Genomic DNA, 22,188 nt, shown 5'->3' with positions numbered 1-22,188 from the left:
TTCTCTCCCCGGCTCTGGGAGGGGAGTGGGGGATGGTGGTTAGAGCAGGGGGGGCTGGGAGCCAGGACTCCTGGGTTCTCTCCCCGGCTCTGGGAGGGGAGTGGGGGCTGGTGGTTAGAGCAGGGGGGCTGGGAGCCAGGACTCCTGGGTTCTCTCCCTGGCTCTGGGAGGGGAGTGGGGGCTGGAGGGTCAGAGCAGGGGGGGCTGGGAGCCAGGACTCCTGCCCCGGGCGCACGAACCCGACAGGGGGGTGCCGGGCTCCCCCAGCCCGCTCAATGCTGGCTCCGCACCGGGACGCGGCTGGAACAACTCCCGGCGTGTCCCCCCCACCCCCCGCGGCGTGGCTAGGCCCGGGGCTGGCTCCGGCTGGGGAGCCGGGCCCGCGCGTCGCTCCCCCAAGGGTGACGGGGGCGGCCCATGGCTGTAACATTGGCACCGTCACGGCTGGCCCTGGGCCCGCCCTGGATGCTGCTCCGGGTGGGGGCCACGGGCACCCCGGGAGTGGAGCCGACACCTGCCGATCGCCTGGCGGGGGCAGCTGACGCCGGGAACGGAGCCCAGAGGCATCGGGCAGGGCAGGGCCGGGCGCCCGGCCAGTATCCCGCAGCTCGGGGGTCTCCCCTGCGCGGCCTGGCGCCGAGCGCGACCGAAGCCCCACGGAGCCGCCCCTGGGCCAGCTACGGGGAGCAGAAACCCCCTTCGCTGACGGGGGAAGGAGAGACGCTGCCCCCCCCTCCCCGGGCTCCCCGGGGCAGGAACTGCAAACCCGGTCGGCACAAACCCTGCGCTCGGCTCGTCCGGCCCAGGGGTCAACCCCCCCGCTCCCTCGCTGGGTCCTGGAACTTGGGGAGAAAAATTGGCGAGGGGGGGGGCAGGTCCCCCCCCTCCCAACCACCTCCTGGGCCGTCAAACACCCGGAGCAAACCAGGCCCGAGAGGACGTGGTGCCCGCGCCCGGAATAAACCAGCTCGGGACGTTCCCAGCAGCTTCCGGCCGGACAGGGCGTCGCAGAGCGGGCCGGGGCCGGGGCCGGGGCCGGGGCTGGGGCCGGGGGGGGGCAGAATCGGGGGGGCCCAGCCCCACCCCCGCCATGCCAGACCCCAGGGGCTCGAGCAGCTGCTGGCTCCCACAGCAAATTTCCCCAAAGTGGCCCCGACCCGTCCCCCAGCACCTCCCACCCCCCAACCTCCCCCAGGGTGGGACGGGAGCCCACGGCCGGGCTGATAGGGGCTGTGGGTCGGGAGTGAGGGGCACCGGCAGGGGCTGCGGGTCGGCAGTGAGGGGCACCGGCAGGGCTGGGGGGGGGGCAGGGGCTGCGGGTCGGCAGTGAGGGGCACCGGCAGGCCGGGGGGGGGCAGGGGCTGCGGGTCGGGAGTGAGGGGCACCGACAGGGCTGAGGGTGGGGGGATCCCAGGGCCGAGCTAGCAGGGGGCCGCGGGGGTCCCCCCCCCGTTTGACGAGCCAGCCCCTTGCCATGCGCTGGGGGACGTTTAGAAAATCAAACACCCCTTTAATCATTGGCAGCCGGGTTCATCCACAGCATTGACGGGGTCCCAGGAAATAAAAAATAAATTAATTAAAAAAACCCCAAATCCAGCCACGTTAGAACCCCCCAGGCGTGAAAAAATAGACTCTACACCTCAAACCGGGGGGAACCCAGGCGTCCGGGCCCCCCGCAGTCAGCAATGGGGACTATGTACATGGAAAGGAAACGCAGGCACCCAGCGGGGGGGTTCGCTCCGGGGTTCCCCTTGGAATGTGAAACGAACCCCCCCCGCCGGTGCCCCCCCGCGGGGTCCGAGCCCCCAGTCAGTTCCGGGGGGGGGAGCTCCGGCCCCCCCGGCTGGCTCCGGCGCGCGGCCCCCCCGGGCCGGCTCGGCTGCGGGCGCCCTGGCAGACGGGGGGCGGGGAGCCCCCCAGCAGGCCGCGGGGCAGGACGTGCAGCAGCAGGCGGCGCAGCGGGCGGGTGAAGCCGTTTTCGGTGCCCACGCACTGGTACCGGCCCTCGTCCGCCGGCGTCACCGGGCCCAGCAGGGCCCCCTGGGGCGTCTGCAGCAGGACCCGCTCCCGGGGCAGCTGGGGGGGCAGAGAGAGACACGGGGGGGTCAGACACAATGGGGGGACCCTCCACCGTCCCCCCTCGGGGGGCTGTGGCTGGGGGGGTTCACTCACCGGGCGTCGGGCGCCGCCCTCCGGCTGCCGCAGCCACCTGAGCTGGGTGTGGGGGGAGGGGGGCCGGCACTCCAGAAACACGCTGCCCCCCTCCACCCCGAACTGCACCTGCTCCGCCAGCTCCTGCTCCGCTGGGGAGGGGGAGACACGTCATGGGGGAGCAACAGGGACACCCCCCCTCCCCGAGCCGGGAGAGAACCCAGGAGTCCTGGCTCCCAGCCCCCACTCCCCTCCCCGAGCCAGGGACTGAACCCAGGAGTCCTGGCTCCCAGCCCCCACTCCCCTCCCCGGGCCGGGAGAGAACCCAGGCGTCCGGGCTGCCCCCACCCCCGCCCCGAGGGACACTCACCCTGGGTGTTGAAGCCCCGGCACTGGCGAAGGGGGTCTCCGTGTTTGATGTCCTGGCGCCGGACACGCCTGGCGGGCGGGGGGGGTGGGGGGGAGAGATACAACGTCAGCTCCTACCAGCTCCCCCCCCAGGCTGCCCCTGCTGCCCCCTCTTCTCCCCCCCACTGGAAGCCCCCTCCCCCCCGGGCGGGGGACCCAGGCGTCCAGGCGGCTCAACTGGCGGGGGCGGGGCTGTAGCGGGCCCCTCCCCCCAGGGTGGGGGACCGAGGCGTCCAGGCGGCTCACCTGGTGGGGGCGGGGCTGTAGCGGGCCCCTCCCCCCGGGGCGGGGGACCCAGGCGTCCGGGCGGCTCACCTGGCGGGGGCGGGGCTGTAGCGGGCGCAGCGGCGCCCGTCCCAGGCGCAGTGCGGGTCCCGGGCCAGGCAGCAGTCGGCGCAGGCCGGGCCGTAGGCTCCACAGCGGTGGAGGCTCAGCTGGGTCAGGCCCACGTCCGAGGAGACGTAGAGCTGGTGCTGGGGGGAGACGCGCAGCTCAGGGACAGACGCACGGACAGAGCCCCCCATCCTCCCAGAGCCAGGAGAACCCAGGCATCCGGGCTCCCAGCCCCCCCTGCTCTAACCACCAGCCCCCACTCCCCTCCCAGAGCTGGGAGAGGACCCAGGCGTCCGGGCTCCCAGCCCCCACTCCCCTCCCAGAGCTGGGAGAGGACCCAGGCGTCCTGGCTCCCAGCCCCCCCGCTCTAACCAGCAGCCCCCGCTCCCCTGCCAGAGCTGGGAGAGGACCCAGGCGTCCAGGCTCCCAGCCCCCCCTGCTCTAACCACCAGCCCCCACTCCCCTTCCAGAGCTGGGAGAGGACCCAGGCGTCCTGGCTCCCAGCCCCCCCTGCTCTAACCACCAGCCCCCACTCCCCTCCCAGAGCCAGGAGAGGACCCAGGCGTCCGGGCCCCCAGCGCCCCCGCACCAGACCACGGCGCCTCGGGGGGCTCAGCCCCGCCCCCGACCTACCCGCTTCGACGAAATCCAGAGGGTCTTCACGGGGACGGGGGTCTGTGGGGAGAAGGGGGGTGGTGAATCCCATGGAGAGGGGAAGGGAGAGGCGGAGCCAGGGAAGGAGGCGGGGCCTACAGGGAGGGGGAGGAGCAATCGATGGCAGGGCCTAGTGGGAAGGGGCGGGGCTAAAATGCAAGGGTGGAGCAAAAGGGGTGGGGCCCAGGGAGAAGGGGCGTGGCCTGGGCACCAGGGGCGGGGCCTCTCACCTTGAACACCTCCACCTCCTCCAGCGTCAGCTCCTCCAGGACGCCTGGGTCCTTGGGCAGCACCACCACTTTCTGCACCGTGCCCCGGTCTGAGGGGGGGAGGGGAGAGAGCACCTGAGATGGGGGAGCCACTGCCCAACCTAGGGACCCAGGCGTCCGGGCTCCCATCCCTCCTTTCCCGCCCCCGAGGCCAGAGGTGGGACCCAGGCGTCCAGGCTCCCATCCCTCTCCCCCAAAGCCGGGGATGGACCCAGGCGTCCGGGCTCCCATCCCTCTCCCCCAAAGCCGGGGATGGACCCAGGCGTCCGGGCTCCCATCCCTCCCCCCTCAGCCGGGGATGGGACCCAGGCGTCCGGCGTACCGGTGCCAAGGAAAAGCACCTCGTAGCGCCCGTCGGCCGCCTGGGCCAGGTCGACGGCCAGCGTGGTGAAGCCGTAGGGGAGGCCGGCGCGGACCAACAGGGGGCGGCGCGGCGCCGGGTACACGGGGTCGTACATCAGCGGGTGCGAGCGCACGAACGTCACCAGCTCGTCCGGGAACTCACGTGTGGAGCCCAGCTCTGGGGTGAACGCGCCGCCCGGGCACTGCGGGGACAGAGCGGGAGAGAACCCAGGCGTCCGGGCCCCCAGCCCCCACTCCCCTCCCAGAGCCGGGGAGAACCCAGGCATCCGGGCCCCCAGCCCCCACTCCCCTCCCAGAGCCGGGGAGAACCCAGGAGTCCTGGCTCCCAGCCTCCCCTGCTCTAACCACCAGCCCCCACTCCCCTCCCAGAGCTGGGGAGAACCCAGGTGTCCGGGCCCCCAGCCCCCCTGCTCTAACCACCAGCCCCCACTCCCCTCCCAGAGCTGGGGAGAACCCAGGCGTCCGGGCCCCCAGCCCCCACTCCCCTCCCAGAGCCAGGGAGAACCCAGTCATCCTGGCTCCCAGCCTCCCCTGCTCTAACCACCAGCCCCCACTCCCCTCCCAGAGCTGGGGAGAACCCAGGTGTCCGGGCCCCCAGCCCCCCTGCTCTAACCACCAGCCCCCACTCCCCTCCCAGAGCTGGGGAGAACCCAGGCGTCCGGGCCCCCAGCCCCCACTCCCCTCCCAGAGCCAGGGAGAACCCAGTCATCCTGGCTCCCAGCCTCCCCTGCTCTAACCACCAGCCCCCACTCCCCTCCCAGAGCCGGGGAGAACCCAGGCATCCGGGCCCCCAGCCCCCCTGCTCTAACCACCAGCCCCCACTCCCCTCCCAGAGCCGGGGAGAACCCAGGCGTCCGGGCTCCCAGCCCCCACTCACGGCTCCGGGGCGGGGGTAGGGCACGCGGCCGGTGTAGGGCACCCACTGGTAGCTGCGCCCCTCTTTGTGGGCGAAGGGGCCGTTGAACGCGCTGCGGACGGCACTCAGGGGGTACACGCAGACGGCCGAGCCCTGGAACACCGACCTGGGGGGACGGGGGGCTTTACAGACCACCCAGCCCCCCTGGGGTCACCCTGCCCCCTCCGAGACCCCACCCCCAAATCCCCGGCACCCACTGTGCACCCGGAGAGCCCCCCCAATCCCCAGCCCAGCCCCCCGACTCACCCCAGGGTGGAGAACAGCCCATACACCCGGGGGTTCTTCTCGTCCTGAGTCGGCAGCAGGAAAACGTCTCCTGGAAGGGGGCGGGGGGGGGGGGGGATGAATGACAGATAGAACCCAGGCGTCCGGGCTCCCTTCCCATCCCCCACTGCTGTAACCCACTCCCTGGGGAGAGAACCCAGGCATCCTGGGCCCCCCACTCCCCCCAGCCCCTGTGACCGGCTACACTGCTACGGCCCCTGCTCGGACGTCTGCCTGGCGAGGGGTCGTCTGAAAGCTCGTAACCCGCTGAACATCAGTGTCCCGGGGAAACGCGCGTAGCGACCTCGGCCGTGGGGTGAGACGTTCCCTGCCCCCGAACGCGGCTGGGACCTGCCCCAGAGCCAGGGGGAAACTTCGCTCGGCGGCTTGGCCCTGCCCCCCCCCCCGCCTGCCCGGCCCCCCCAGGCTCACGCAGCTCGTCGAAGAAGGTCTCCACTCCGTCCTCGCCCATCACGGAGCAAACCAGCCGGGCCTTCAGGAACGTCGTCCACTTACTGACCAGGGCCCGCTGCCCGCCGTCGTCGTTCTGGGGTAGACACGGGGGCAACGGTCGGCTCGGCCGGCGCCGGGCCGGGGGGCAGCCGCCTCTGGGGCGGAGCCCTCGGGAACGGCCGCACAGAACGCCCCACGGGGTCGGCTCGCCGGTGCCGGGGGGCAGCCGCCTCTGAGGCGGAGCCCTCGGGAACGGCCGCACAGAACGCCCCACGGGGTCGGCTCGCCCGGCGCCGGGGGCAGCCGCCTCTGGGGCGGAGCCCTCGGGAACGGCCGCACAGAACGCCCCATGGGGTCGGCTCGCCCGGCGCCGAGGGGCAGCCGCCTCTGGGGCGGAGCCCTCGGGAACGGCCGCACAGAACGCCCCACGGGGTCGGCTCGCCCGGCGCCGGGGTGCAGCCGCCTCTGGGGCGGAGCCCTCGGGAACGGCCGCACAGAACGCCCCACGGGGTCGGCTCGCCCGGCGCCGGGGTGCAGCCGCCTCTGGGGCGAAGCCCTCGGGAACGGCCGCACAGAACGCCCCACGGGGTCGGCTCGCCCGGCGCCAGGGGGCAGCCGCCTCTGGGGCGGAGCCCTCGGGAACGGCCGCACAGAACGCCCCACGGGGTCGGCTCGCCCGGCGCCGGGGGGCAGCCGCCTCTGGGGCGGAGCCCTCGGGAACGGCCGCACAGAACGCCCCACGGGGTCGGCTCGCCCGGCGCCGGGGGGCAGCCGCCTCTGGGGCGGAGCCCTCGGGAACGGCCGCACAGAACGCCCCACGGGGTCGGCTCGCCCGGCGCCGGGCCGGGGTGCAGCCGCCTCTGGGGCGGAGCCCTCGGGAACGGCCGCACAGAACGCCCCACGGGGTCGGCTCGCCCGGCGCCAGGGGGCAGCCGCCTCTGGGGCGGAGCCCTCGGGAACGGCCGCACAGAACGCCCCACGGGGTCGGCTCGCCCGGCGCCGGAGGGCAGCCGCGGCTGAGGAGCCGTTTGGGACAGGAAGTGAAGCAGATGCCTGTTTCAGACTCAAACTGAAGTGGAAATTTCGAGAGGGTGAACGGGCCCCTCCAAGCTGGGATTCGGCCCGGACGCCGGGGTTCAATCCCTGAATTTCGGGCGGGGGGGAGCCAGGCTGGGGAGCGCCCCCTGCCCAGCCCCACGCCACACTCACCAGACAGACCCGGCCGACCCGGGCCAGCACGCCGGGCCCCACGGCGCCCTCCAGCGCCCGCTCGCGGAAGAAGAAGTAGAGCTTGTCGTCGCTGCGCTCGGAGCTGTCCGGCACCACGTGGGCCCGCAGGAAAACGGGGTCTGGGGAGAGGTGGGGGCGGAGCCAAGGTGAGTGCAACACCCGCGTCTGCCCCCAGGGGGCACTGCTGACCCGGAGCCCCCCCGGCCCCCCCCTCACCGTGCAGCCAGCGGGAGTCGTGCTGCTCCGTGCGAACGGCCGCCCGGGGGCCCAGGGTGCGGAAAATCGCCGCGTCGCTGCCCATGGAATCCACGTGGAGCCCAGCGTAGAGCGTCCCGTCTGCGGGGGCAGGGGGGCCGTGAGGGGGGATTGAGACCCCCCCGAGCAGCCCCCCCCAGAGGGACAGAGACTCTGCCCCCCCCCAGCCCCCACTTACTGACGAGTGTGGCCAGGCTGCTCTGCCGGGGGTCGTACGGGCAGCGCCCCTTCCCCGGCGCCAGCGACCGGGGCACCAGGCGGAACAGGTACTCCTGGGGGGGGGCAGGGGTCAGAGCTCTCACCCCCGGCACCCTGCCCCTCCCAGAGCCGCGGAGAGAACCCAGGTGTCCGGGCTCCCAGCCCCCCCCCGCTCTAACCACTAGACCCCACTCCCCTCCCAGAGCCCGGAAAGAACCCAGGCGTCCGGGCTCCCAGCCCCCCTCCCCCGCTCTAACCCACCAGCCCCCACTCCCCTCCCAGAGCCAGGGAGAGAACCCAGGCGTCCGGGCTCCCAGCCCCCCCCCGCTCTAACCACTAGACCCCACTCCCCTCCCAGAGCCAGGGAGAGAACCCAGGCGTCCGGCCCCAGCCCCCCTGCTCTCACCCACCAGCCCCCACTCCCCTCCCAGAGCCAGGGAGAGAACCCAGGCGTCCGGCCCCAGCCCCCCTGCTCTCACCCACCAGCCCCCACTCCCCTCCCAGAGGCGGGTGGGACCCAGGCGTCCGGGCTCCCAGCCCCCCTGCTCTCACCCACCAGCCCCCCCTCCCAGAGGCGGGTGGGACCCAGGCGTCCGGCTCACCTCCGACCTCCAGCCGCGGTGCACCAGGGCGCAGACGGGCTGCCAGGCCCCCGTCCCGCAGACGTACAGGTGGGTGCGGTTCACGGGCTCCACCAGACGCACGTAGTTGAAACACTCGTCCTGGGCGGGGGGCAGGGGCTGAGTCAGGGCCGAGCGGGGAGCCCGGGGGGGGGATCGCAGGGGGTCCCGGGGGGGGCTTGATTCCCAGCAGGGGGGGACTGGGGGAGCCTGCGGGTCTCAGGAGGGGGGTGACAGGGCGGGGGAGGGGGTATGGGGGGCCCTGCCCCATCTCACCCGCTGCCCCTTCCCCGCCAGGCGGCAGGCGCTCCGCTGGCTCTGGGACGCCGGCCAGTGGATCTAGGCAGAGGAGAGACTGGGTCAGAGACGGGGACCCCAGCTCCCCCTTGACTCCTGCCCCCCAGGGAACCCAGGCATCCGGGCTCCCAGCCCTCCCGCCCACCGCTCCAACCACCAGAGCCCACTCTCCTCCCAGAGCCGGGGAGAGAACCCAGGAGTCCTGGCTCCCGGCCCCCCTGCTGTAACCCACCAGCCCCCCGTCCCCTCCCCGAGCCGGGGAGAGAACCCAGGAGTCCTGGCTCCCGGCCCCCCTGCTGTAACCCACGAGCCCCCCCTCCCCTCCCCGAGCCGGGGAGAGAACCCAGGAGTCCTGGCTCCCGGCCCCCCTGCTGTAACCCACCAGCCCCCCCTCCCCTCCCCGAGCCGGGGAGAGGACCCAGGCGTCCGGGCGCCCCTTACGATGAGCGGCTCCTTGTTGACGTTGTGGAGGTCGAGGGCCACCAGGTAGTCGCGGGCGCCCAGGTAGAGCCGGTCCTGGTCCTGGTCCACCAGCAGGATCCGATAGTCGCTGGTGTTGAAGGCGAAAGCGAAGGGCCGGGCGGTGCGGGTCTGCAGGAGCTCTGGGGAGAGCGATGGAGCTGGGATGGGACCCAGGCGTCCGGGCTCCCTGCACCCCCGCTCTAACCACTAGTCCCCACTCCCCTCCCAGAGCCGGGAGAGAACCCAGGAGTCCTGGCTCCCAGCCCCCCGAGAACCCAGGAGTCCTAGCCCCCCCGCAGGCAGCAGCTGGAGCGGTCCCCACCCCCTGTTAATCTGCCTGGCGCTGGCTGAGCTCAGGGGTATTTTGGGGGTGGGGGGGGGCGGGCAGAGCAAAGCCCAGAAATAATCCCTGAAATCCCCCGGCCGCATTCCAGCCCCGTGCCAGGCCGCGCTGCGAGCTTCCCACCTGCAGTGACCTTGAGCGTGTCAATCCCCCCCCCCACACCCGCGGGCACGGCTGGCACAGATCCGGGGGGGAGACTCCAGGCCAGGGTCCGAGAGCTGGTGCCAAGGGCAGGTTCCTGGGGGAGTGGGGGGGCTAACAACTAGGCCCCCCCCAGTCCCCGCTGCCCTCCCAGAGCCGGGGAGAGAACCCAGGAGTCCGGCCCCTGTTCTAACCCACCAGCCCCCGCTGCCCTCCCAGAGCCGGGGAGAGAACCCAGGAGTCCTGGCTCCCAGCCCCCCCTGCTCTAACCCACCAGCCCCCGCTGCCCTCCCGGCGCCGGGGCCGGGACCCAGGCGTCCTGCCGGAAATCCCCACAAGCCCCAGGCTTTGCAGGCTTTGGGGGTGACCTCCAGCCAGCCCCATGCCAGGTGCCTGCTGCAGCGTGTCTGGGGCGTGTGTCACAGCTATATCGAGCCAGGCTGGGACTGAGACAATGCGAGGGGAGCCCTCCCCTCTGCACTGTACGACTGGATGGTGCATTGCACGACTGGTCAGCGTGTTGCACGACAGGCGGGTGGTCCTGATGCATTGCACGACTGGTCATTGCGTTGCATGACAGGCGGGTGGTCCTGATGCATTGCACGACTGGTCAGCATCTTGCACAACTGGTCAGTGCGTTGCACGACAGGCAGGTGGTCCTGATGCATTGCACGGCTGGATGCTGTGTTGCACGATGGTCAGCCCGTTGCACGACAGGCAGATGGTCCTGATGCATTGCACACCTGGTCAGTGTATTGCACGACAGGCGGGTGGTCCTGATGCATTGCACAGCTGGATGCTGCATTGCACGACTGGTCAGCGAGTTGCACGACAAGCAGGTGGTCCTGATGCATTGCACAGCTGGATGCTGCATTGCACAACTGGTCAGCGTGTTGCACGACAGGCAGGTGGTCCTGATGCATTGCACGGCTGGATGCTGTGTTGCACGATGGTCAGCCCGTTGCACGACAGGCAGATGGTCCTGATGCATTGCACACCTGGTCAGTGTATTGCACGACAGGCGGGTGGTCCTGATGCATTGCACAGCTGGATGCTGCATTGCACGACTGGTCAGCGAGTTGCACGACAAGCAGGTGGTCCTGATGCATTGCACAGCTGGATGCTGCATTGCACAACTGGTCAGCGTGTTGCACGACAGGCAGGTGGTCCTGATGCATTGCACGGCTGGATGCCGTGTTGCACGATGGTCAGCCCGTTGCACGACAGGCAGGTGGCCCTGATGCATTGCACGGCTGGATGCCATGTTGCACGATGGTCAGCCCGTTGCACGACAGGCAGGTGGCCCTGATGCATTGCACGGCTGGTCAGTGTATTGCACGACAGGCAGGTGGTCCTGATGCATTGCACAGCTGGATGCTGCATTGCACGACTGGTCAGCGTGTTGCACGACAGAGGAGGCGGGGGGGGGAACTCAGCCCTGCTCGGCATTCTGGGTATTTTAAGCTTTTCTGGGAAAGCCGCTCCCTGCGGCCGGGTAACCGGATCCCGGAGTCCCCAGCAAGGGCGGGAGGAGGGGGGGGCACCTCGGGTACCTCCCACCACGTGCCCCCTGGTGACCCGTCCGGGGCTCGCGCTGCCAGTCTGCTCACACGGACACGCGTGTGCACCAGCATCCAGGAGCAGGCGTGTTCGCCTAAACACACATCTCTGCACGCGCCGGCCACGGCCTGCACGTCTATCACCGTGTGCGCACGCTTTGCAGGCGCGTGTGACTCGCCACCCGTGTGCACGACGGGCGGCTGGGAGCGGGCACGGGGGCTACGCCCCCCCTCACCTTTGTAGGGCAGGTAGACGCGGGGGGTGCTGAGGGGGCTGGAGCAGGCCAGGGCGCAAGGCAGCAGCAACCCCAGCAGCAGGGCGGGCGCTGGGGGGGCCATGGCGGGGCAGGCAGCACCTATGGGAGAAGGAGGAAAGGCAGGTGGGGGGCTGGGCGGGGGGTGCTCCCCCTTGGCAGGCAGGGCCGGGGGCTGGGGGGCAGGTGGGGGGCAGGGCCGGGGGCTGGGGGGCAGGGCTGGGTGGTAGGTGGGGGGCTGGGCGGGGGGTGCTCCCCCTTGGCAGGCAGGGCCGGGGGCTGGGGGGCGGGTGGGGGGCAGGGCTGGGTGGTAGGTGGGGGGCTGGGCGGGGGGTGCTCCCCCTTGGCAGGCAGGGCCGGGGGCTGGGGGGTGGGTGGGGGGCAGGGCTGGGTGGTAGGTGGGGGGCTGGGCGGGGGGTGCTCCCCCTTGGCAGGCAGGGCCGGGCGCTGGGGGGCGAGTGAGGGGCGGGGGCGGGTGCTGGGGGGCAGGGCTGGGGGGCTGGACCAGGCGCTGGGGGGCTGGACGTGGGGGCGGGGGGGGACACACTGTGGGGCCGGGCAAGTCCCTTCACAGGGCTGCACTGCCCCCCCGTTGCAGGTCGGAGCCCCTCCCCCACAGGGGACCCCCCCCATCAGTGCCCAACCCCCAAGAGCCCCCCCAGCCGAACCCCCCCGCAGGCAGAGCAATGGGGGAAGCCGGGGACATGGCGTGTGGGGCAGGGCTGACCCCCCCCCCCCCGGACTCCTGCCTCCCCCGCCCCCAGCTGCACAGGCTACAACCTGCAGGCTCCACCCCCCAGGTGCGGCCAGGTGCATGCTGGGACCTGCAGCCCCAAATGTGCCCCCCAGCGGGTCCTTGCAGTGGGGGGGGGGGGCCTTCACTTCCTGTCCCAAGGCGGGCGGCTGCCCCCCAGTACCCCGGCCCCACAAGTGCCGGCGTCCCAGGGCCAAGCAGAGTAGCCAAAATCTAGGGTAGTGGGGGGCTGCGGGTCGGGAGTGAGGGGCACCGGCGGGGGGGGGCTGCGGGTCGGGAGTGAGGGGCACCGGCGGGGGGGGGGGGCAGGGGCTGCGGGTCGGGAGTGAGGGGCACCGGCGGGGGGGGCTGCAGGTCGGGAGTGAGGGGCACCGGCGGGGGGGGGGCAGGGGCAGCGGCTCATGAGAGAGGGGCGCCGGCGGGGCGGGGGGGGCCGGACGGGCGTGAGGGGCACCCGCCGGGCGGGGGGGGGCAGGGGCTGCGGGTCAGGAGTGAGGGGCGCCGGCGGGGCGGGGGGGGCAGGGGCTGCGGGTCGGGAGTGAGGGGCACCGGCGGGGGGGGGGGAGGGGCTGCAGGTCGGGAGTGAGGGGCACCGGCGGGGCGGGGGGGGGGGGCTGCAGGTCGGGAGTGAGGGGCACCGGCGGGGGGGGGCAGGGGCTGCAGGTCGGGAGTGAGGGGCACCGGCGGGGCGGGGGGGCCCTTACCCCGGGTCTCTCGAGCCGTCTCCGTCCCCGCTCGGCGTCCGGCTGCCCGGGCCGGGTGGGGGGTGAGATCTCGCCCCCCCCCCCGGAAGGTCCCAGGCCGGAGGGGGCCGATAATCCCCCGGCCAATCCCTGCCCAGCAGCTAATCCCCCCCCCCGTTAACCCCTCCCTGCCCGCTGCCCCCCCTCACCTGGCTGGGGGCGGGACCCCGGAACCGCGCCGGGGCTGGGGCTCCCTGCAGGGGGGAGGGGGAAGTGGGGGGGTCCGGGGGGGGGGCGGGTCCCCCGGGGGGGGGGGGGAAGTGGGGGGTTCCGGGGGGGGGCGGGTCCCCGGAGGGGGGAAGGGGAAGTGGGGGGTCCCGGGGGGGGCGGGTCCCCAGAGGGGTGAGGGGAAGTGGGGGGGTCCCGGGGGGGGCGGGTCCCCGGAGGGGGGAAGGGGACGTGGGGGGGTCCCGGGGGGGGCGGGTCCCCGGAGGGGGAAGTGGGGGGCTCCCCGGAGGGGGGAGGGGGAAGTGGGGGGGGTCCCGGGGGGCGGGTCCCCGGAGGGGGGAGGGGGAAGTGGGGGGGTCCCGGGGGAGGCGGAAGTGGGGGGGTCCCGGGGGAGGGGGAAGTTGTGGGGGTCCCGGGGGAGGCGGGCCCCGGAGGGGGGAGGGGGAAGTGGGGGGGTCCCCGGGGGGGAGCAGCAGCTGGAGGGGGAACAGTTCTAGGGGGATTTGGGGACCCCCCACACCCCGACCGGCCCCGGGGCAGGCTGGGAGCTGCCCCCTCTGGGGGCTCACCCGCAGCAGTGCATGCTGGGAATCTCTTCTGCCCCATGAGCCCCCCCGCAAACCAAACAGACCCTGAGACTCAGCAACGCCCCCAAACCGGGTGTGGGGGGAGCCAGGACGCCTGGGTTCTCTCAGCTGGGGGGGGCTGCAGGCCGCACGGGAGGAAGGACGTCCCAAGGGAGACGAGGGGCCCATGGCAGGGGGATGGGGGGACTCTGCTGTGAGCAGACTGGGGACCCCACGGCGGGTGGGCAGGGGGATGGGGGGGCCACGGTGGGTGGGCCGGATGGGGAGGGGGATGGGGGGGCCCCACGGCGGGCGGGCCGGGAGATGGGGGGCCCCACGGCGGGCGGGCCGGGAGATGGGGGGCCCCACGGCAGGTGGGCCGGATGGGGAGGGGCTGGGGGCCCCACGGCGGGCGAGCAGGGGGCTGGGGGGCCCCACGGCGGGTGGGCCGGATGGGGAGGGGCTGGGGGCCCCACGGCGGGCGAGCAGGGGGATGGGGGGCCCCACGGCGGGTGGGCCGGATGGGGAGGGGCAGGGGGCCCCACGGTGGGTGAGCAGGGGGATGGGGGGCCCCACGGCAGGTGGGCCGGGAGATGGGGGGCCCCACGGCGGGCGAGCAGGGGGTTGGGGGGCCCCACGGCAGGTGGGCCGGATGGGGAGGGGCTGGGGGGCCCCACAGCGGGCGAGCAGGGGGATGGGGGACCCCACGGCAGGTGGGCCGGATGGGGAGGGGTTGGGGGTCCCACGGCAGGCGAGCAGGGGGCTGAGGGGCCCCACGGCAGGTGGGCCGGATGGGGAGGGGCTGGGGGGCCCCACAGCGGGCGAGCAGGGGGATGGGGGGCCCCACGGCAGGTGGGCCGGATGGGGAGGGGCTGGGGGGCCCCACAGCGGGCGAGCAGGGGGATGGGGGGCCCCACGGCGGGCGAGCAGGGGGATGGGGGGCCCCACGGCAGGTGGGCCGGATGGGGAGGGGATGGGGGGCCCCACGGCGGGCGAGCAGGGGGATGGGGGGCCCCACGGCGGGCGGGCGGCGCGGCAGGAAGGAGCCGGGGGGTGAAATCTCTCTGTATATTAAGTGCTTTGTTTTCAGGGGGCCATGTCCAAACCCCCCCCCCCCGGACCGGGTGCCCCCCCGCAGTAGCATTGCATAGGGTGGCCATGGGGGGCGCCGGCAGCCGACCAGCCCAGCGCCTCCCCCCACAGCTACAAGACATCGGAGGAGCCCCCGCCCTGCCCCCCGCTGCCCCCCGCCGATAGGCAGATCACATGGCTGCCATGGGGGGGTTAGAAACTCCCCCCACGGATGGGCGGAGTTGTGCCCCACCCCAGGGGCTGATGGGATTGAGCTGGGGGGGTGCAGTGGGGGTGCGGGAAGCAGCCTGGGGGGGGGACGGACTGCGGCTGGCAGCAGGTCCTGGGGGGCCCCAGGCAGGGGGGTGTTAACGGCCAACCACTGACCACAATTAATTAATGGAACAAGAGACCCTGAGCTGCACGGAACAGGCCACTGGAGGCGCAGGGCCCCCCCCAGCCACTGGGGGGGTATTTACCCACAATGCCCCTCTCCCATGGCCAGGCAGGGCCCCCCCTAGCCACTGGGGGGGTATTTACCCACAATGCCCCTCTCCCATGGCCAGGCAGGGCCCCCCCTGGCCACTGGGGGGGCATTTACCCACAATGCCCCTCTCCCATGGCCAGGCAGGGCCCCCCCTGGCCACTGGGGGGGCATTTACCCACAATGCCCCTCTCCCATGGCCAGGCAGGGCCCCCCCTGGCCACTGGGGGGGCATTTACCCACCATGCCCCTCTCCCATGGCCAGGCAGGGCCCCCCCTAGCCACTGGGGGGGTATTTACCCACCATGCCCCTCTCCCATGGCCAGGCAGGGCCCCCCCTAGCCACTGGGGGGGTATTTACCCACAATGCCCCTCTCCCATGGCCAGGCAGGGCCCCCCCTAGCCACTGGGGGGGTATTTACCCACAATGCCCCTCTCCCATGGCCAGGCAGGGCCCCCCCTAGCCACTGGGGGGGTATTTACCCACAATGCCCCTCTCCCATGGCCAGGCAGGGCCCCCCACCCGGCCACTGGGGGGGCATTTACCCACAATGCCCCTCTCCCATGGCCAGGCAGGGCCCCCCACCCGGCCACTGGGGGGGTATTTACCCACAATGCCCCTCTCCTGCGGCCAGGCAGCCCCCCCTGGCCACTGGGGGGGGTATTTACCCACCATGCCCCCAGCACCCTGGGCTGATACCCGACCCCAGCAGGCCCAGGGCCCCCCCAGACGACTGCCCCACTCATGGCACGGCAGGGGAGCGCTGCCCCCCAGTGGCCAGGCTGGGAACTGCAGCCGCCCTCAATAACTTAAGGGATGCGATTAATTGCCCCAAGCCCAAAGCTCAGTCATAGAGTCCAGCCCCAGCAGGGGGCGCCGGGGGGTGGATCCTGGCCCATCTTCGGGTGCTGGTGGGGCGGGGGTGGGGGGGAATCAGCCGTCTTCCTCCGGCTCCGAGCCCAGGCCGGCCGACTCCGCCATCAGCTCCTCCGCCGCGCTGCCTGGGGGGGACGGGGACAGACGTGGGTGCTGCTGGCGCCCCCCAATCCTGACCCATGGCCCCCCACTCCACCAGGGCCTCCCATCCCAACCCGCAGCCCCTCCCCACTCCACCAGCGCCCCCCCATCCCAACCCGCAGCCCCTCCCCACTCCACCCGCGCCCCCACATCCCGACCCACACGCCCTGCTCACCCAGCCCTGCCCCTGTCATGAGAACCCCTCTGCCCGGCGCAGAGACGCAGCCCCTTGGGGGAGAGGGTGTTACCCAGGGACCCCCGTTACTGACCTTCCTCGCCATCCTCTTCCTCGTCCATGATTTCCTGCACCTCGTCCTCCTCCCCCTCGTCGTCCACGATCACCACGCAGTCGTCCCCGTGCTCCGTCCCGCTGCAGGCACCGCAGAGTTACCCACAATGCTCGGCGCCCCCCAGGTTACCCACAATGCTCAGCACCCACCCCCCTGCGTTACCCATAATGCTCAGCATCCCCCCGGGGTACCCACAATGCTCAGCCACATCCACGGACAAGTTACCCACAATGCTCAGCGCCTGCCTCCCAGGGCTTACCCAGCATGCACTTCTCAGCCACAGCCAGGTTACCCACAATGCTCAGCACCCATCCACCTGCGTTACCCATAATGCTCAGCGCCTGCCTCCCAGGGCTTACCCAGCATGCACTTCTCAGCCACAGCCAGGTTACCCCCAGTGCCTGGCCCCCCGCCTGCCATACCCCGCTGTCCCCCCGCCTGGCCCCGCTGGCTCACCTGTCGTCCCCAGCGCCCCCGTTCTCGCCCATCAGGTAGTACTGCAGGGGGTTGGGCCAGAGGTCCTCCTTGATGATCTGGGGGCACGGAGCAGAGGGGTGAGAGGCGGGTGGGGCTGCCGGCGGGGGGCTGGGGAGTCGGGGGGCGGGGGGGCTCACCTCAGCGATCCGGTCGCCGGCAGGGAAGCTGTGGTCCCCGAACCAGCTGAAGAAGCTGCGCCCCATCTCGGGGCTCTTGCAGCCGTGGGCACGGGGGTCCTGGCCCCGCCACCAGCGGATGGGGGTGGAGTGCGACACCAGCCTGCCTGGGGGGAGAGGCAGGGGTGAGAGTGCAGGCATGGGGGGGCGGCCCCCCAGTGCCCCCGAACGCAGCCCCGCCCCTACCTGAGGAGGCCGGCTGGAACTCCTTGACGATCACCTCGTTCTGGAAGTAGGGGTTCCCGCTGAAGTAGAACTTGATCTTACAGCCCGACTTGGCGTGAGTGAACTCCTCCACCTGCCGGGGCAGAAAGGACCCAGGAGTCCGGGCCTGAGACTTTTCACAGCGTGCACCCCCAAACACCACCACTCTGGCCCCCTGCTCCCCTCCCAGAGCCGGGGAGAGAACCCAGGAGTCCTGGCTCCCAGCCCCCCGCTCTAACCACCAGACCCCACTGCCCTCCCAGAGCTGGGACAGAACCCAGGAGTCCTGGCTCCCAGCCCCCCTGCTCTAAGCACCAGCCCCCACTGCCCTCCCAGGGCTGGGAGAGAACCCAGGAGTTCTGGCTCCCAGACCCCCTGCTCTAACCACCAGCCCCCACTGCCCTCCCAGAGCCAGGAGAGAACCCAGGAGTCCTGGCTCCCAGCCCCCCCTGCTCTAACCACCAGCCCCCACTGCCCTCCCAGAGCCAGGAGAGAACCCAGGAGTTCTGGCTCCCAGCCCCCCCTGCTCTAACCACCAGCCCCCACTGCCCTCCCAGGGCTGGGAGAGAACCCTGGAGTCCTGGCTCCCAGCCCCCCCTGCTCTAACCACCAGCCCCCACTGCCCTCCCAGAGCCAGGAGAGAACCCAGGAGTCCTGGCTCCCAGCCCCCCTGCTCTAACCACCAGCCCCCACTTCCCTCCCAGGGCTGGGAGAGAACCCAGGAGTCCTGTCTCCCAGCCCCCCCTGCTCTAACCACCAGCCCCAGCTCCCCTCCCAGAGCTGGGGAGAGAACCCAGGAGTCCGGGCTCTCAGCCCCCAGCTCTCACCTGCAGGTTGGTCATGTAGCTCAGGGCGTCCTCGTCACGGTCGCTGATCATGGCCGACAACTGGGGGTGATTGAGGAACTGGGGAGCCTGAGTCAAGGAACCACAACAGGATCTCGGACGCCTGGGTTCTCCAGGCCTAGGCCCCCCCGCCCCAGCCCCCCAGGGGAGAGCGCCCCCTGCCCAGCCCCCCGCCCCAGCCCCCCAGGGGAGAGCGCCCCCTGCCCAGCCCCCCGCCCCAGCCCCCCAGGGGAGAGCGCCCCCTGCCCAGCCCCCCGCCCCCCGGGAAGAGCACCCCCAGCCCAGCCCCCCGCCCCAGCCCCCCAGGGGAGAGCGCCCCCTGCCCAGCCCCCCGCCCCCCGGTAATAGCTCGTGAAGCCCTGCCCCCCGCCCGAGCCCCCCAGGGGAGAGCGCCCCCCGCCCCGCCCCCCGCCCCCCGGGCTAGAGCGCCCCCTGCCCAGCCCCCCCGGGCTGAGCGCCCCCTGCCCAGCCCCCCGCCCCAGCCCCCCAGGGGAGAGCGCCCCCTGCCCAGCCCCCCAGGGGAGAGCGCCCCCTGCCCAGCCCCCCGCCCCCCAGGGGAGAGCGCCCCCTGCCCAGCCCCCCAGGGGAGAGCGCCCCCTGCCCAGCCCCCCGCGCCAGCCCCCCAGGGGAGAGCGCCCCCTGCCCAGCCCCCCGCCCCAGCCCCCCAGGGGAGAGCGCCCCCTGCCCAGCCCCCCGCCCACCGGGGGAGAGCGTCCCCTGCCCAGCCCCCCGCCCCCCCGGGGGAGAGCGCCCCCTGCCCAGCCCCCCGCCCCAGCCCCCCAGGGGAGAGCGCCCCCTGCCCAGCCCCCCGCCCCCCGGGGGAGAGCGCCCCCTGCCCAGCCCCCCGCCCCCCGGGGGAGAGCGCCCCCTGCCCAGCCCCCCGCCCCAGCCCCCCGCCCCAGCCCCCCAGGGGAGAGCGCCCCCTGCCCAGCCCCCCGCCCCCCAGGGGAGAGCGCCCCCTGCCCAGCCCCCCGCCCCCCGCGGGACAGCGCCCCCTCCCCCGCCCCGCGCCCCACGGGGGATCGCGCCCCCTCCCCCGCCCCGCGCCCCGGGGGAGAGCGCCCCCTGCCCAGCCTCCCGCCCCCAGGGCGAGCGCCCCCTGCCCAGCCCCCAGGGCGAGCGCCCCCTGCCCAGCCCCCCGCCCCCCGGGGGAGAGCGCCCCCTGGCCAGCCCCCCACCCCCCCGGGGGGAGCGCCCCCTGCCCAGCCCCCCGCCCCCCGGGGGAGAGCGCCCCCTGCCCAGCCCCCAGGGCGAGCGCCCGTGCTCTGCGGCACCCCCCGGCGGAGGGATACGGCGGTGACCCAGAAACCGGGGATGTTCTGGATGATGCGGTTGCGGCGCTCGAGGTGGGGCCGGCGCATGTGGCCGAACTTGGCCTTGAGGATGCGGAAGGCGCAGCCGGCCTGCTCGTTCACCGCCTCCAGCTCCAGCTGCACCGCCTCCAGCGCCTCCAGGTACTGCTCCGTGTCCGGGGCCGGCCGGGCCGCCGGGGCCCCCTCCTCCTCCTCCTCCTCCTCCTCCCCCACTGAGATGATGGAGCACTCCTCCTCCGCCCTCCTCTTCCTCCGTCCCTCCCGGCCGTCGGCAGCTTCCAGGCCTCCCTTCTCCTCAGCGGCGGTGGTGTCTAGCCTCCCCCTCTTTGTAGCTGTGGTTTCCAGGCCCCCCTTCCCCTCAGCGGCGGTGGTGTCTAGCCTCCCCCTCTTTGTAGCTGTGGTTTCCAGGCCCCCCTTCTCCTCAGCGGCGGTGGTGTCTAGCCTCCCCCTCTTTGTAGCTGTGGTTTCCAGGCCCCCCTTCTCCTCAGCGGCGGTGGTGTCAATCCTCCCTGTCTTGGCGGCGGCGGCTTCCAGGATCCCCTTCTCCTCAGCGGCATCAGGGTTGAGCCTCCCCATCTTTGCGGCGGTGGTTTCCAGGACGCCCTTCTCCTCAGCAGCATCGGTTTCAAGGCTCCCCGACTCAGCAGCAGTCTCAAGTCTCCTCTTCCCCCCAGTCACACCTTGGGGGCTCGTCTCCCCCTCAGAAGTTTCTTGGCCCCTCTTCCTGCCGCCGGCGTTGTTGGCGCTCCCCTTCCCATTGGCGACAGCCTCGAGGCTCCCCTGCCCGCTGCCAGCGGTGTCTAGGCTGCCCCGCAGGGGGGTGGCAGTTTCCAGGCCCCCCTCCCCAGCAGGGGGCGCCAGCCCGGTGGCGGCAGTTTCCAGGTCCCCCTGGGCCGCGGGCGCCCCCTGCCGCCCGGCGGTTTCCAGGCCCCCCCAGGCCGTCAGCTGGGTCAGCGCCTGGGCGGCCTCGGTCTCCTTCAGCAGCGGGCCCGGGCGGCGGCGCTTGGCGGCCGGGGAGGGTGGTGCGGTCCGGGAGACCCCCCCGTCCCCGCTCATGGTTCGGTCCGCTCAGGCCCGGGGGCGGGGCCGCGCCAGCCCCCCTCCCGCTCAACCCTCGTTTTCAAACGGAAGAGGCGCGAGGGGAGCAACGGCCGCCGCTAACTGCCAAACTCGAACGCCTCGCGCGTCTCTCCCTACCCGCTCTGTTCCTCTTTCCCCTTCCCGCGCTGATTGGCCAGCGGCAGGGCGGCCCCGCCAACGGCGAGAGGGGAAAGCCTTCCGGCCCACGTGGGGGGGAAAACCGGGCGGCGATTGGCCGGCGGCGCCAGCAATCGTGGCAGGTTCCGCCTTCGTCCCGCCCCCCCACGTGGGGGACCCGGACGCTGATACGACGGTCGCCTTCTCGGCGGCGGCCAATGGGCAGGAGGCGGAACCAGGCTCGGTGGATTCGGTTGCGTCCGCCAGAGATGGGGCGGGGGCGCTCGGCAGTGTCTCAAAGGGAGACTGCGCGGGACGCATGCGCGTTGGCAGGAACGTCCCCTGGTGCATGCGCAGTAACGCCAAATGCGGCGCTTGCGCCCTGTGCACCGGGCTGTGGGTAGGCGCGCGCCCGCCAGGCGGAGCAAATGCACGTGGCGCGTGATTGCTCGTTGTGCCGACATAGTGCCGCGGGAAGAACGGTGCCTTGCACACGAGAGTGCACCGCAAACAATATTGTGTAGTGCACAAGACACTGCTCTGCACACAATAGAGCCCCACCCATAATGGTGCGTTGCACACGAGCGTGCAGTGCAAACAATGCATTGTGTGCAATAGTGCATTGCACGTCGTAATGCACTGCAAACAATAGAGCCTTGCCAATAATGCCCCCCGTGAATAATGGTGCCTTGCACGTGAGAGTGCACCACAAACAATGGTGCACTGCATTGCACATGCCAAAGCAAATATTAGTCGTACTGCAAATAGCCGTCGGCCTCGCAAAGAACAGCACAGAGCGGAGCGAGAGCCCCTGCCCCCGTGCCCCCCCCCCCGGGGGGTGGGAGCTTTTCCAGCCAGACCCTATAAAATCCAGCAAAGAGGAAATACAATTGGGGAGGGGAGGCGGCTGCGTGGGAGCTGCTGCATTTCTGAGCCACCACTATGTGGCGCTGTGACCCTGAATCTGGGGGGAGATATTTAGAAAGGGCTGGGGCGGGGGCCCTACAGCGGCGGAGGGCTGGGGGGCTCTGCAAGGGGCCCTCTCCCCTAGCCTAAAACTGAGAGATTGAACCCCGGCGTCCGGCCCGAATCCCAGCTCAGAGGGGCCCATTCTCCCGCTCGAAATTTCCACGCCAGTTGCAGTCAGAAACAGGCATCGGCTTCACTTCCTGTCCCAAACTGCTCCCCAACCATCCCGTCCCACAGGCGAGCCATCACCATGCAGTGGTATGTGTGGCTGTTCCCCAGCTGTGCCGCCCCAGAGGTGGCTGCATCTCAGTGCCAGGCGAGGCATCTCTGTGTGGCTGCTGCACCCCAGACATGGCTGCATCTCTCCCCATCACCCCATGCCCCAGATCTTATCACGCTGGCTGTTTTCGAAGAAAGAGAAATCTGTGACCTTTGAATCGAAATTTCGAGGGCAGGGTCGGCCCCGAAAGCAGGAAACGAAAGCACAGATGGAGGTTTCGGTTCAGATGCTGGGGGAGCCAGCTGCTTCCCGGCCCGATCCCTGCCCCAGGCGCACGAGGGCCCCCGGCTGGGAGAGGCCGAGGCTGGCGTAGGCAGGGTCTGCGTTCCTACGGCGCTCGCCCCACCCAGCTCGCGGGGGGGAAAGGCACAGAAGGGATTTGTTCCACAACGGCCAATAGTGACTGATGGCAAGAATCAGGGATTGAACCCAGGTGTCCTGGCTCCCAGCTCCCCTGCTCTAA

At 72.1% G+C, this 22,188-nt stretch overlaps 2 protein-coding genes across 6 annotated transcripts; both read right to left on the bottom strand.

Moving 5' to 3' along the window:
• Positions 1 to 1,517: 1,517 nt before the first annotated feature.
• LOC123357395 (semaphorin-3F-like) lies at positions 1,518 to 16,654 on the bottom strand. 3 transcript variants are annotated; one of them, XM_045000625.1, is made up of 18 exons: positions 16,524 to 16,654; positions 11,153 to 11,272; positions 8,853 to 9,013; positions 8,391 to 8,453; positions 8,097 to 8,216; positions 7,475 to 7,568; positions 7,258 to 7,377; positions 7,021 to 7,160; positions 5,791 to 5,905; positions 5,341 to 5,410; positions 5,056 to 5,200; positions 4,138 to 4,360; positions 3,777 to 3,865; positions 3,526 to 3,567; positions 2,875 to 3,032; positions 2,522 to 2,589; positions 2,173 to 2,303; positions 1,518 to 2,076 (listed from the first exon to the last, which is right to left on the bottom strand). In XM_045000625.1, exons 1-18 carry the CDS (start codon positions 16,591 to 16,593, stop codon positions 1,810 to 1,812), a joined length of 2,196 nt encoding a protein of 731 aa, XP_044856560.1. In that variant the 5' UTR covers positions 16,594 to 16,654; the 3' UTR covers positions 1,518 to 1,809. The 3 variants fall into 3 exon arrangements, with proteins under 3 accessions (XP_044856560.1, XP_044856561.1, XP_044856562.1); XM_045000626.1 differs by lacking the exon at positions 16,524 to 16,654 and adding an exon at positions 12,629 to 12,716; XM_045000627.1 differs by lacking the exons at positions 7,475 to 7,568; positions 16,524 to 16,654 and adding an exon at positions 12,629 to 12,739.
• On the bottom strand, positions 14,456 to 22,170 carry LOC123357398 (putative testis-specific Y-encoded-like protein 3). Of its 3 annotated transcripts, XM_045000630.1 has the most exons (8): positions 19,690 to 22,162; positions 19,259 to 19,563; positions 17,949 to 18,026; positions 17,104 to 17,215; positions 16,879 to 17,024; positions 16,721 to 16,797; positions 16,244 to 16,344; positions 14,456 to 15,958 (listed from the first exon to the last, which is right to left on the bottom strand). In XM_045000630.1, the coding sequence occupies exons 1-8, from the start codon at positions 20,333 to 20,335 to the stop codon at positions 15,891 to 15,893; spliced, it is 1,533 nt and encodes a 510-aa protein (XP_044856565.1). In that variant the 5' UTR covers positions 20,336 to 22,162; the 3' UTR covers positions 14,456 to 15,890. The 3 variants fall into 3 exon arrangements, with proteins under 3 accessions (XP_044856565.1, XP_044856563.1, XP_044856564.1); XM_045000628.1 differs by having other exon boundaries at positions 19,259 to 22,164; XM_045000629.1 differs by lacking the exon at positions 16,879 to 17,024 and having other exon boundaries at positions 19,259 to 22,170.
• Positions 22,171 to 22,188: the final 18 nt, after the last annotated feature.

The sequence above is a fragment of the Mauremys mutica genome, unplaced genomic scaffold (assembly GCF_020497125.1).
Source record: "Mauremys mutica isolate MM-2020 ecotype Southern unplaced genomic scaffold, ASM2049712v1 000553F_np12_obj, whole genome shotgun sequence".
NCBI classification, from domain to species: domain Eukaryota; kingdom Metazoa; phylum Chordata; order Testudines; family Geoemydidae; genus Mauremys; species Mauremys mutica.
The sequence above is the reverse complement of the archived record's forward strand: the minus strand, read 5'-3'. Positions and strand labels throughout refer to the sequence as shown.